This window comes from Dermacentor silvarum, chromosome 3 (assembly GCF_013339745.2).
Source record: "Dermacentor silvarum isolate Dsil-2018 chromosome 3, BIME_Dsil_1.4, whole genome shotgun sequence".
Classification (NCBI taxonomy): Eukaryota; Metazoa; Arthropoda; class Arachnida; order Ixodida; family Ixodidae; genus Dermacentor; species Dermacentor silvarum.
This window is the reverse complement of record NC_051156.1, coordinates 191,022,538-191,037,116: the sequence shown is the minus strand read 5'-3', so window position 1 is coordinate 191,037,116 and position 14,579 is coordinate 191,022,538. Positions and strand designations below refer to the sequence as shown.

At 44.5% G+C, this 14,579-nt stretch overlaps 2 protein-coding genes across 3 annotated transcripts in view; one reads left to right on the top strand and one right to left on the bottom strand.

The window, feature by feature from the left end:
- Nucleotides 1-14,579, bottom strand: part of LOC119446316 (uncharacterized) — a 519,665-nt gene that overhangs the window by 108,660 nt on the left and 396,426 nt on the right. The gene's annotated exons all lie outside the window — the stretch shown is intronic.
- Nucleotides 98-2,559, top strand: LOC119446312 (probable ATP-dependent RNA helicase DHX37). Its single transcript, XM_037710721.2, has 4 exons — nt 98-233; nt 696-881; nt 1,470-1,570; nt 2,238-2,559. The coding sequence occupies exons 1-4, from the start codon at nt 150-152 to the stop codon at nt 2,413-2,415; spliced, it is 549 nt and encodes a 182-aa protein (XP_037566649.1). The 5' UTR covers nt 98-149; the 3' UTR covers nt 2,416-2,559.

The window sequence follows — 14,579 nt, the reverse complement described above, 5'->3', positions numbered from 1 at the left end:
ATAAACGCTAATATGCAAAGTTTTTTTTAACTACTTATCTGTATGGGATTGTTCTAGCGGGTTCCGAGTGTAATGATAGTAACGATGTGTCGCGCAACATCAACTTGATCCACGTGCGTTGCATTGCGCGTCGTGCGATCTCCAGCAAGATGGGTCGATCTCGCCGCAAATACGATGCCAAAGCAAGGAGCTCACAACAGAAAAACTCCACAGACAACGAAAAACCGTCTGAGGTTAGTTACAGACATGTGGATTACTGCAGGCCATCTCGGCAGTCAGAATTGCGTACTTGTGGTGCTTGTCATGATCTCTTAGCATAGTCGCAAATGCGTTGTCTGCTCATCCTTGTATTAGCGGGTAAGGGTTTTGAACGATATGCCTACTGACACAGAAACAATGCTCTGAGTTGACTTCAATGCGGAAAGATGAACAGGTTGATAGTTAAATTGTGGCGCTGTGCATTGTTCAGCGTTATGTGAAAAGCAAGACTGTCACTCGCTTTTTAACTTCAGCAGCTATTATTTTCCATTGGAAATTTAGAACACGCACTGTTGTTTTGGATTTTCTGCAGTGGCGTATGCAATGTGTCACGTATACTATATAGCCTAGCAGGAACGCTAAACTAAACTAAGTTTCGTTCTTGCAACAACACACTGTCGACTGAAATAGTGCATCGCATGCCACTTTGCCTACAGGTCGAAGTGGAACTAGATGTGAGGCAGGACAAGTACGACAACAGCAATGCCTTGGTACTGCCTTCCAAGAAAGTTGAAAAGAAAGAAGCCAGCAAAGTTCAAGATGTCAAGGTGGCCCCAAAGCTGTCCAAGAAGAAGAAGAAACTTCTGCAGAAGATTTTGGAAAAGAAGAACAAGAAGATCAATGTAAGTTTCTTTGATCACTTTATTACACGCTGATTTCGCTGATATGGTAATGGTGCAAGCAAAACATATGAAGATATACCAGGGGGATGTTGACAATGAACTCTTTTTACAACAGCGTTGATATTATTCACTTCGAATTTAACGGCTGGGCGGGCAATTATGTCTCTCATTGGAATGGCGTGACACGTATTTTATAGTGTTTCCGCCCCATCAGCGGAAATAATGTACATGTACGAGATTTCAAATTCGTGTTGACCTTTAAAACCGGATAATGTTTGTAAATGTGCCGTAGTTGTAATGCATGCTGTGTTAATGTAACTTCCAGTGCACATTTTGCATGATTAAGAAAGAATGCATATCAGCCTTGTCCATTCTCGTCCAGCTGATTATCACAGCATAGGAAATGTTAATTATATTGTCTTTAACTTTTAGTGCCTTTATGAATGGGTACTTTGCAGTGACAATCATGGCTATTGACACCATTTCGGAGACATGCAGGCTATTCAGGCATTCGTGATTTATGTAATTGTGTACACAGAAATGTTACTTAAAAAAAAAATTATTCAAACATTTTATCACTTGGGGCAGAGGGCTCACCTCTTGGAAGAGCTGCAGAAGTCACAGGCCAGCCAGAAGGAGCTGTCTATGCTGATTTCCACATCCACCATGCAGACGAAAGGTCTGAAACGGTAAGAGAATTCCCAGGGGGCCACACTTTCTAACAAAAACATCAAACTGCTGGACCAGTGTCTAAATTACAAAAGAAACACATGTTTACTGTGCTGCGAAATTCTGCTAATAAGTGTGGCATAGAAAGGGTGGGGTCCTTGTGCAGTTACTTTTCTTCCTCATGTTTCCAATAGGTACAGGTTCAGTGATTCGCTTTTAGTCATCTATAAGTAGTCATTGCTTTCATGCTGTTCAAATGAAAGCAGACATACATGGGGATTTCTTTATTAATATTTTTTGTGTTCACTGTTTTATTCCACCTAGTTTATGTTTTGTAGAGCACATGTTAGGGAGTGGTTATCAGCACACTTGGCTCTGAATTTGCCGACTGGATTATTTGGGTTACCCATCCTTCCCCCTGCTGCCTCTTGGGAGAACCTGTACGATAGCGCCACACTTGCCCAACTTCCTTGTTTCCTGTCTTGCTGTCACACAGCCTCACTGAAACATCCTCAGAGGTCTTGTTACTTTAACTTCACCTAGTTTGTCAGGAAGCAATCGTCTGCACACGTCATGCTGAATTCACGGTCTCTATGAATTTGGCCAACCTTGCCATGCCTTTTACAAAAACGTGCACAGTAGAGTGACTTGCCTCACTTGCTTGTTTCTTGTTTCATTTTCAAACAGCCTCGGCGAGCTCACGACTGCGCCTCAGCCAGACGAGAAGAAGGGGCCGACACGAATAAGCAGTGTCAAAGGGAGCAGACGAATGGCACCCAAGAGAGCCCGCATCCAGAGGGACGACGTCTTAGGTTTCGACTCGGAATCGTCTGAATCTGAAGACAGTGCAGCAGACGACGACTGAGCCATCGCCCAGTGAGGAGGGGTCTAGTGAGAACCAGGCTGCTCTAGAACCGAAGGAGAATGGGAAAGACGAGGGTACTGACAACCCAGAGAGCGATGCTGTAACAGAGAGTGCAACCGAAAAGACAGTCGAAGATGCTCAGGCTGCTTCAGTAGCGACACCAGAGGAAAACACACAGCAGCCTCCAGCGAAACCTGTTAGACATTCCACGCCTTCGGTGTTTATGCCCGTTCACAGGACTGAAGAAATTCAAGTAAGTCAACTTTGTTGCCTTATAACAGGATGCCTATTTTGTTTCAGGTCTGTTCTCTACGTCACCCTGATGTTAAATGGGGATGAAAAAAAAAAAACAAAAACAATGGAAACCTGTCCGATCAAGTGAAAGTTACGCAGCTTAATAAATGTGTCAAGATACAAGCACATGAAAGGCTACCCAGTACATGATTTTCAAAGGGCATTTACTTTCTCATATCACTCTCTCAACATTGTTGTGGAGTGCCCCAAATGCCATAGCATGTCTCATGCTGTGATCTGCGTGTGTGTTTGGAGATCATTAAAAAATCCTTTTAGTGACCACCGAGTATAGTTCCTAATGTGTCACACCAGGAATTCTGCGGTCTATTATGTGTAGCAACACAGTTGGTACACATAATAAAAGTACGACTACAGGTCCATCACTTCTGGTTGTTGCTGGCTGTGCTGCATTCAAATTTCATTCTTTTGCAGAATGCTCGGCATCAGCTTCCAATTCTGGCGGAAGAACAAAGAATAATGGAAGCCATATCGGAACATGATGTCGTGGTGATTTGTGGCCAAACTGGATCAGGAAAGACAACACAGGTGCCCCAGTTTCTTTACGAAGCTGGATACACCAGGTATGCTGATTGCTATCAACTCACAAAATTGCTTCACTGCACCTGTAAAATACTGTCAATAAGACTGCAGAGCATCAGTAGCAGTTGATGCCTCACAAGGAAAAAAAATAAGTCATTGTTACCAACTGCACAGATGCATGGGGACAGACAGTTGTTAGCCTTTTGAGGGGAGTGTTGTCTGAAATTGAAAAACCTTTTCCTCTCTTGTTATTCTTTTTTATGACGCTGAAAAGCTTGTAATGAATGAGAAGGAGAACTGAGGGGTCCAATTTTTGGGAGTCACAATCAAATGAAACCGTCAGACAACGGAACCAAAGAAAGCATATGGGTGAATTACTTGCATTAATTCAAATGTAGATATGATAAAGCAAAGGAAAATGAAAGTGGGTGAAAACACGACTTGCCGCAGGTAGGATGTGAACCCACATTTTATCACTACAGTGTGCTATGCTCTTACCAATTGAGCTACCACTGTGGCATCTTCCCATCCCCTTTTTTGGTTATTATATATAAATGCGATCTAGTCCGGGAGTGTTAGCCAGGCCGCTCCGTTCCCCTTCTCACTCATTGCATAGTGAGGGTCTTTACTCTGACTCATTACATAGAAAGGACTTGGCATGCCCCCTCCCCCCATCTCCTCTCTTCGTTCCCAAATTTTCTGTGTGCCAGGATACCTAGTATTAAACGACATGCGATGACACCCGCTTGTCTTCCCACCGCAGGCCAAGTGCTCACCCCCCACCCCAACTCCTTCCCCCTAAAAAAATTCCTGGCTGCACCACTGCACCTTAGCAAGCTGTGATCAAACAAATGGGCAGCATCCTGACTAAATTTTTCTGCCTGCTGCCTTGCAGGGAAAAAATGGTGGGCGTTACTGAGCCTCGACGAGTGGCTGCCGTGTCCATGTCAAAGCGAATTGCCGAGGAGATGAGCCTTTCCTCTTCAGAGGTCTCGTACCAAATCCGCTTTGAAGGAAATGTCACAGGCGACACCAAGATCAAGTTCATGACAGATGGTGTCCTTCTGAAAGAGATTCAAAATGTAAGTGCACTTTGACATCATTTCACGTTTTAAAAGCTTTGTTTTCAGCTGGCCATTACAGATGTACTGTGCAAAGTGTCCATACTGTGTTCATTCTAGTGTCTCCTCAATGAAACTAACTCTTGACCTACCAGACCTCGTTCTGCGCTGAAAGTGTTCTCGACTGTGCCTCTTCCATAAAATATTTTTTCTTCGATCACTTACTTAGGGAAGAATTGGGACTTGTTTTTGGTGCCAATTCATTTGTAATACGTTCCCTCACCAACGTAACATTCATCACAGATCTGGTTATACAGTATGGCGTGCTAGTTAGGTTGCTATTAGTTTGTTGAGTTTTACGCAGAAGAAAAATATGAGACACAAAACAAGGAGATGACAACCACTGGGCAGCATATGTTTTTGTTTTGTCTTTGTTCTCAGCATTTAGTGCCATTGCCTCATCAATTCTTTCCATTGACTCTGTCTCTCTCTCTCTTATTGATGTGCCAGAACTTTCTGCTCACTGGCTACTCTGTAATAATAATTGACGAAGCTCATGAAAGAAGCATCTACTCGGACATCCTGATTGGCCTCCTGTCAAGAATCGTGCCGCTGCGACGACGGGTGAGTAGTTTTTGCGCCATAGCCTTACCTGATGTTACATGATTTATCTGTGTAGGTGCATATGATAAGATTATCTGTTCTACATTGCACTGTTGAAGCCACAAAAGCATTAGGAAGCAAATGCGTAAGCATATTTCAGAGATCCGATTCTCTCTATATTGAACATCAGTGCTAATCAGAGGATTATGTACTATGTTTTTACGTATGTGTGTTTTCATTGTATTTGCACTTGCACCGGAGAAGGTAATCACCAATGCAACCTCTCTAGCCCTCATGAATAATCTTTTTTCCATAGTTTGTGTGTCTTGAAATGGTGTACAAGAAGTAGCGTTATTTGTTTGTACATATCTATCGCAGCTTTTGTTTCAAAAGTTATGTTGGCTGGTTAACACCATTTTCAATTTATAACTGTGGATCTGAGAGGAAAAGTTTTATAAGGATTGTGGGAACCATAATAACAACAAAAAATGTTCATATTTCTGAATTAAGCATGAGTTGTATGACCATGCTGCAGAAAGAAAGACAAGAGTGATCTTGGTATACTACAAACATTTGTGTCCTCTCATATCAATACATTCTTTTGACCACTGTGTATTTAGATTGTTAAAATATTCTATCAAAGCTCTATTTGTGTTAATTCCTCAGCATAAGGTTGGTTGCTGGAAGAACAAAATTAAGGCAAAGCTTCCATATATGTTGTTACTAATTTTGAGCCAAAAGCCCAGCGCCGCTAAGCCAGCTTTAAGCCCAAACCGCATTCACACGATTTTGTGCGCGACGGCGACGAGCGACGGCTTCGAGCGACGAAACGGGCCGTCGCGCGAACAGATCGCTTGGTCTTTTCGCTTAATCGCTCGGTTCTAGAAATCTAGAATTCGTCGCTCGTCGCCCAGAAGTGCTATAAGCGACTAGCCAATAGCGCGAAACCGGAACTGGATATACATCAGTCAAGTACTACCGATTGTCGCACGGAATGAGCAAACGACTAGATTTTGATACGTGCAAGGGTAATAACGTAGTGCAAGACCTTTAGAAATATTTATGCTGCTCTTTACTCTAAAACACATCAACTTAAATTAATAAAGCAAGCGTCACGCCAGTTTCGGCGAGTATTTGCTGCCCTCATACCGGCAACACCGGGGAGACGTCACTCAAAGCCGTTGCTCGCATGCGGTGCGACTTGTAGGCGACGAGCGACCGCGACAGCCATCTCCATCGCGTCGCTTGTCGCTGTCGCGCGCAAGATCGCGTGAATGCGGTTTATACTTTACGTCATAGATTTCAAAGCATTTTCTTATGTTTCGGCCGTGGCGACCTACTAAAAGTTCTCAAAGCTTGCTAGGTTCAGTCTGTGGCTCTTTTAGGATACAGTCTAGTTCATTTTTTGCAAAAAAAAATTAACTGATCTCAAGCAGACGCCATCAAAATCCATGACGTCACGGCAAGCTAGTGCAGCAACCGCAAAGCAGCATCGCCACAATTATTTCACTCTTGTGTCTTTTTGTGCTGATAAAGCTTCCTGTCATGGTAAGAGTTGCTTTGTTGGTATTACAGAAGTGTAATTTACTAATAACACATCAAGGTATTTTTATCTTTAGTGTGTTGTACTTAAGTGCCATGGAAGATAAAACTTGTGCTACTGCATTCCCGTCATTTCAATGCAGAAAGGAAGCCCACTGAAACTCATCATTATGTCGGCAACACTCAGGGTGGAGGACTTCACACAAAACACTCACCTCTTCAAGAAGCCCCCACCCGTCATCAAGGTGCGTCTAGTCTTTGCCGCAAACTTCTGTATTGAAATTTGGCCACACAGAATGAACATATTTCCACTTGCAAACGATGAAAGTGGGGTGCAGTGCTGCTTGCATGAACTGTTGTGTCAGTTATTGTCATGGTCGTATGAAGTCAGCAGACATTGAAGCAAAACAAAGCCTAAGAGAAGCAGTTTTTTTGTTGTTTTTTTTTTCATTTTTTAAAAATTGAATGTACCGTATTTTTTCATGTATAACCCGCACCCCCAGTTACAACCACCTGGGAAAAAAATTAATAATTTGCGCATATAACTTGTGGAAATAGCATACAACAATGCTCACACCTTTGCAAAAACAGTCTGCTTACATCAATGCTCACAACTTTGCAAAATTAGTTTCCATTCGCGGATGCACGGCTTGTCCGCGGCGTATCTTCAGCCAGCGACTCCATTCCACCCTCTTCAGCGATGCTGATAATCTTCAATTTCTGCTATGCTGTAAGGGATGGCCGTTGAGTGCAGCTCATCTTGAGCAGTGTTCTAGTTCGCCGGCACCGCGTGCACTTCACTGACTACTAAACACAAAATAGTGAGCCATAAAGAGGAGAATGAGCAACCATAAAAGGGAGGAGAAGGGAGCTTTAATATACACAGGGGTGAGGAGAGGATGGGGTTACCCCGGAGGTAACAAAACTTTGAATGGAAAAAAACCTTGCTTTGAGGTGTGGATTCACGGCAGTGTGGCGCGCGCTCAAGGCGAAATTTGCAAAAAACTTGCGCCATGTCTTTACTGTTACACGTCTTGAATGCTTGATCTAGGTTAGATGTGCAAAAATACGGTATGAATAAATATGGATGTTGGTTAAATTTGCAATAAGGCTCATTTTCCTGATAAAGGAGAAGAAAAATGGAAGAGGAAGAGAAAACAACCGGTGCGGGTTGAACCCACGAACCTCATCATGACACTTGTGGTGCCCTGCCAGTTGAGATACAGCGGCAGTTGTCTCTCCACCGCTCTCTTATGTGTGTAGTGCAGACTTCTAACAAGGCGAGTTCGCAGCATTTCCTGCAGTTTTTGGAGAGGTAGTGCGGGATCCACAGGTAGTGCCAGGTCTGCTTTGCAGGAGCTGGCGAAGGCTATTTCACAACGTGCAGAGCGAATCAAACGGACCTGTCCTTCCAACAGGAGGAGTCACATAGTATGTCATCTGAGGAGCAGGCAACTGGCCAATATTGCCAAAGAATGTATGGGCCATTTTGGTAGAAGGCTGCTGGTACCTACTTCACAGGCTGTTATTTGAAGAGCATTTCATCTGTTCTGCCAGTTGTGCAGTGTTGCAGTTAGTGTGCAGGAATCAAAGCCATACACGCTTGTTCAGCATTGCGGGAGCATGGTATCTAGGCACCATGACGGGCTGCAATGAGGAATGCCTTGAATGACAGTACTTGCAAACTGCACTTTAAAATTGCACTTTTCCACAAGCCTTCCATAGCCTAGTGCTTACATGCCAAGCTGTCTCCATACTGTTTTAAACAAGATATTTTGCTGATTTTATGGCTAGCCATCGTCAAAGCAGTTACGAACACTGTATTGTGTCCACCCTCACTTGTCTTCCACTTCAATTTCTGTCTTCTATGTCTTCTATTTCTTGTTTCCCACTCCCCTCTGTAATGCTTCAGCCCTGAGGGTATATCAAATAAATACTTATCGTTACGCTTGTTCTGTCTTGTGACATAAACAGTATTAAGTAAGCATAGGTGCAAAAACAAATTTCTCAATGTAAAGAAACTGTTAAAGGGCTGACCACTGAGAGAGACAGCACAGGAAAAACACTTTGCACGCATCATTGCTTTACTGAACAGTGCTTGTAGTGTGTTGACTGCCTTCCTCTACTAGATGTAATGTGGCTATCAAATATATAACATTGCGAATAAATGCTGGCATAAAACATATTGTTCATTTGCAGGTGGACTCCAGGCAGCATCCTGTAACTATCCACTTCAACAAGCGGACACCCGACGACTACATGCACGAAGCATACCGCAAGGTAAACACCTCCAGCTGAGATGTCCAAGCGAGTCATGTTGCTTGAATTAATGTTTCTAGATTAATAAATTGTTGCTGATAAGGCTTTATGCATGATAGTGGTGCAGTGTATGCTGTATAGTAATTCTCGTTAATTGTCCTGCATGGAAGACATTTGCTTACTGGTACTGTACATTTTGCTGTGAGTGACATTTAAAAGGGCCCTGAACCACTTTTTATCGAAGTCGAGAAATGCATTTGCAGTTAAAGTAGGCTATTTCAGGAATACTTTGCCGCAAAAAGTACTTCAATGCGTTCAGCAGAAGCAGAGTTACTGGCAGTCAAAGGTCTCCTATGATTACCTTCGCGGTGCTCCCGCCCCTTCTTCAATGCCTTGCACTGCAAAGGCTACGGTGGAGCAGGGTGTGCCCACAACGCTCCACGAACTGAACGTCACCGTGGCACACAGTTCAAATTTGATTTTGGATGTTCATGTAGACACCACTATTTTCGATTTTGGCGCCTACTACGTGCCAAATGCGGTTGTCCTCAGAGAGCCGCAGTGCATTCATCCAGCAGACTGCAGCTACATGCAACTGTTGGACTGTAGTGCGTATGCGCAGTGTTTGCTTTGTGCATGAAGACGATTGAGTGCGTGCTCGCACTCATCTGCTCCAGTCTGGCAATCCTACATGGTGCAGACCAGCTTTGTCCTGCACCAGCTTGACTGATAGATTGCAGCCACATCCAACTTGCTAATTTTGAAGCGCTGTCAATTGCTCAGTATGGGAAGCGATGTCTGCCAGGGCGTCTAGCCAGAGGCGGCCAGGAGTCATCATGTGCTGGCATGTGTGGGAGACCCGACGGCTACAACACCGATAAGCGATGTGGGTAAAGTTTAATTTCTACGCGAGTGGTGGCGGCCGAGCGTGAGCTTCTTCCAGAAGTATGTAATTCTTATTGAAATTTGAAAGCAGATTTTTGCTTGCTTCAGACTGTTTACCTGTTTATTAAATTGTGTCAATAAATATACACAGTAACAGTAGGAAGAAGCACACTGATCCAAACACCCATCTTGATCGATGCCAGCTATTGGCCTGTAGCATCTGCGTATGGGAATCTGCTATATTACGAAATAAAGCCTTCAGAAAAGAATGATGAGCTGGCTTCTGTTGATAAGAGAGCATTTGAAAAAAAGGTGGCATAGTGCTCCACTTACGAACTCCACGCAAAGTGAGGAGATCTTCACAGCGGTGTATGCTATCCACGGGCTATGTTTTTTCACCAATAGGGTTGCTTGAGGACCCCTTTAAATATATATTGTTTATGTCATTGTCTGTGTTACATGAAAGTTTTTCCTGTGCCATTAAATTTTACATCTTGTTACTTTGTGGATTGGGGGAGGCCGCTGTTTGAATCAATGTAACGTGTAAAGTGCATCAAAATTTTGCTTTATTTATTAATACAGTATAGACCACTTATAACATAAACGCTTATAGTGCAGGACCGGATATAGTACGGTCTTTTCAGACTCCCGTTAATTTTCCCATAGCACTCCATGTATACACGTATCGCTTATAGTGCACTTGTGGGAGACGAAATACCGGTTACAGTGCAGATGCCGGTGCTTTTCGCCCGGCGCACCAAGCCACGCCGGCCACGCATCCCAGCATCCCTCGCGAGGAGCGGGCAGAATGATGCAATAGTGGGAGCGTGGAAAGCACGTCCATCACTGCGGCTCTCTGCGCATTGACAAGCATGATGTCACAAGCAAACATGAACACATCTCACTCGATGACAGCAGAAACTTGCTGTCAGAACCCTATGGTGAGGAAGCGCGGCAGCAGCAGTGAGCGAATTGGCCTTCGTGCTGCCGCTCGCAGCAAAGCGAACTAAGCCGCAAAAGCACAGTGCACGGTGGACTGTGCCCCCGTCGCAGATGGCGTTCAAAATACAGCAGCCTCTGTGGGCAGGCGTGCGCGCTCAGAGTAAATGCACCCCCCCCCCCTCCTCCGAGCCTTGCGTGCAACGGAAGACAGTGCGCTTCCTTCCCACTTTCCTCCCTTGCGTGCGTGAGATTGAGACGCGATCACCGGCTCACCCTCGCACGCTTTTACTCGCACATACAGCATACGGCGCGCACCGACGATTTTATTGCCCTTGGACTTTATACGGAAGCTCGCGACAACAGCTATGGCAGCTAGAAATGCACCTGGAGTGTCCAGATAATTGCTATTGCAATAAAATCGTTTTAGGTATAGTGCGGTACTGGTTATAGTGTGTGGGGATGCGCGACTCTCACGCGTCCCCTGATGTTGTTTTCCCCGCATGGCTCCCGTAATCTGGCTTCGCCGCGTAGCTTTACGGCAGCAGAGTTGCAGCAAATTACGAGAGATGGCGCTAGTGTTGCGCTGCTAACGCCACCTGACGGCGGGGAGGGGGGTTAGGCGGGCGCAAAAGGGAGAACGCGGTTCATCTTCGGGTTGGGGTCGGTGAGCGATGCGGATGTCCCGCGCGTGCGCCGATCCACGCTTCACGAGACCGTCTGGCGTGGCTAGGAGCGGGGCACCGGTATGGACGAACACGGATCGTTCTAACGCACCACCGTTCGCGTGACCGTACACGTGAACGACTAGGCGTTGGTGTCATAGCATGGGGCGAACATCCGGTCGCGGTGAGTCGGACTTCCTTGATTTGTCGCAGGCCCATGTGAATGTTCTATTGGTTGTAATACGGCTAGTGTGCAATGGTGTATGAAAGGTGCAATAAATGCCCTTTTGATTGTTTACACTACTGTGTTGTCGTTCCTTTGTCCCAAGAGCATGTGTGAGACCCCACAAGTGCGGATATTCGCGACTCAGGTGACTTACGTTATAAGCGGTAATCCTTTATACACTGTAATACTTTATTAATGGTGGCTTTTAGTTAAAGATAAAGGTGATGTGGTCATGCAAACTATTAACAATTTTAAATGAGTCAATGAACTGTTAGTAAATATGCAATGGGAGAAACAAGAGCAGTGAGCAAAACATTTTTCGTTGTTTATGTGTTCAGATTTTTACGTGATAGGTTTTGTCGAGCAGCATTTTATACACTTGCCAGACTTTTTTCATGGAATGCGTCCTCTGAATATTGATTTGATTCACACTGAGCAATCGCTCACTTGTGACTGGAAATGTGTAAATTTGTTTCTTCAAAAAGAAAATTAAGAAGAAAGGCTGTTTATACTCTTTTATTTTGTAGGTGTGCAAGATCCACCAACAGTTACCCGAAGGAGGCATCCTAGTCTTTGTCACAGGACAGCAAGAGGTCCTGACATTGTGCCGGAAGCTGAAGAAGCGGTTTCCTGAAAATCATGGGTTTCACGGTCAGGACGGGGGAGATCCAAACCAAGATTCCAGTGAGGTCAAGAAAGCTGGAGGCAGTGAAGCTCCTCCAAAGGCTGAGGCAAAGACCAAGGGTGTCAACCTAGATGAGTGAGTGCCCGCTTGCTCTAATCAAAGTCGGAGCACCTATTGTCCTGATGTTTCTGGGTGTACCGAGATGTCATTGAAAAGGCCCCTCACCCAGGCCGCGTAGGAAATTTTGGTTGTACACTGGACGTTGTAAAGCGCTACGCAGGGAGCATTCTGCGGTGAGAATTTTCAGAGATGGTTTAGTAGTAGCTGAGCTAAAAGCAAATCAAATGTCGTGAGGCCATGGTGCGAGGTGTGCTTCCCTCATCACAGCAGAGGCTCTCTCCCATTGCCTTAACCATCACCTTCAAGTGACACTCCCCTTCCTGTCTTCTTCATACTGGAGCCGATGGCTCAACTCTGTTTTAAAGCCACGCTTTCTAGGTGAACCCTCCTGGACTTTGCTGACCGTGGCTGCTTCCGCTGGGTGCTGCTGTCTTGCCGAACAGCTTGTCTTGCCGCTCTATTACCGAATTGCCTTGCACAGCTCTATTTGTAATACCGCTACAGATGTGCCGGTGACTGGCCTCATTCTCCACAGAATTCCGCATTGAAAGAACAAACGGTTCCTAAACATTTTCACTGCAACAGATGTACGCCTTCAAGTGCATTTCTTTGTTAAAGCGAAGCTTTCTCTGCCTTCTTTTCTGGGGTTTGGCACGTCTGCTCGGTTAGCTTCTTGCCGAGTAAGGTGTGCTGGTACCATAGATAGTTCAACAGTAACCAGGGGACGTATTCTGCGACAATCACTTTCGGCGATAGTATCGCCGTCAGGCAGGCACTGATTGGCTGGCTGAGCACTGCGTCACATAAAGGCAATAGTATCGCCTAGGCAATCCTCACAGAATACGACCCCTGGACTCATCCCAGAGATGAAAAGTTGGTTGATCCCAGAGACGTAATCCGCGGTCGGGTAGATAATGTGGGTCGCTGAAGGGGTTTCCACATCATGCTGATTTTCTGGGAAGGTATGCAGTGTTATTGTCCTGCTTCTTGCATGGAACATTATGAAGATGGTTTACATAAAACCATCTCAGCATTTCAAGGGAATCCACAAGTCCGCACTGCTGCTGGCTGTTTGTGCACTGTGAGCATGTGATGCTGAAGTGCCACGCATGTAAAATCATCTGGTAAGCTGAACACTCAGCTCCTTTGTAAAAAAATGGTGCATGGGCTTCTTTATTTTTTAAAATTTCAGCTGTTTTGCATCATACGTAAGTGCAATTCTTTTCAGATATGATCATCACTGTCTGGTCTATCGTCTGTCCCAGCTAACGTTATCCAAGCTGTTCAAGGAAAAAGATTAAAATAATAAAGAAACACGGTGCAAGATACGATCTTAAGACCTACGGTGTTCAGTCGTCAGACCTCTGTCGATCGAACACTGCAGGTCTTCAAATATATATATATATATATATATATATATATATATATATATATATATATATATATATATATACCACACTTAGCTGTTTCCAATGCCCATATCAGGTGAGGGGAATACTCTAAAATAAATGGAAACATTCTTTTGGCAGAATTGTCCTAGTAGGGTTGTTTAATCTCTTAGCTCATGAAAGTGTGTTGCATAAAGTTTTTGGAAAATGACGGGACTGACACTAGTAAGGTATATGTCGTTCCAAGTTACTTTTTCTTCAGGCAAAGCATCTCAAGTTCAGTTTTCCAAGCTTTAAAAGCATAGTTCAGCCTAATTATATTTTATTGCCATCAGAACTACAGTTCCTGTTGAGCAGTGGCAAATGCTGAAACCTACTTAAAAATGTTGCCATTGAATGGTTTATTCGTGCCTCCAAGTCATTTCACTAAAGTAGCTGTTTGGGCATGTTGGTGTGGCATGATTAAACTTCCAGCACACACGACGAGGCCGAGAAGCAGACATGAAACGCACACAGCTGCGCTCGTGTTTTTCAAGTCTACTTCTAGTCCTCGTCTAGTGCGCTGAAAGCTTCAGTCAATCCAAACAAGTGGCTGGCATTAGTCCATTCGTATGGACATATTCATCCACGGCGAATATGCAACTCTAACAGGGTGTCATCAACTTGTCTGTAATGCCATATCTCGCTTGTTGTTATCATTGCAGCTATTCTGTGGTACCCCTAGATGAAGGGCAATTGGAAGAACTTGTAAAAGACAATGATCAGGAGGATGGGGACCTCTCCTCCTCTGAAGAGGATGACCTCATGGAGGAAGTTGCTCCAAATAAGAATGTTCAGCCGCTTACTGTTCTTCCTCTGTTCTCCTTGCTTCCCTCAGAAAAGCAGGCCAAGGTTTGTTCCTTGCTGTTTCCTTAATTAAATTTCTCACAGTTTCCACCAATGTCATTATGCTTGGGACATTGAAAAATAGGGGACACCTACTTGGGGGGGACTTACGTACAGCTGTTTCTTTGTGTT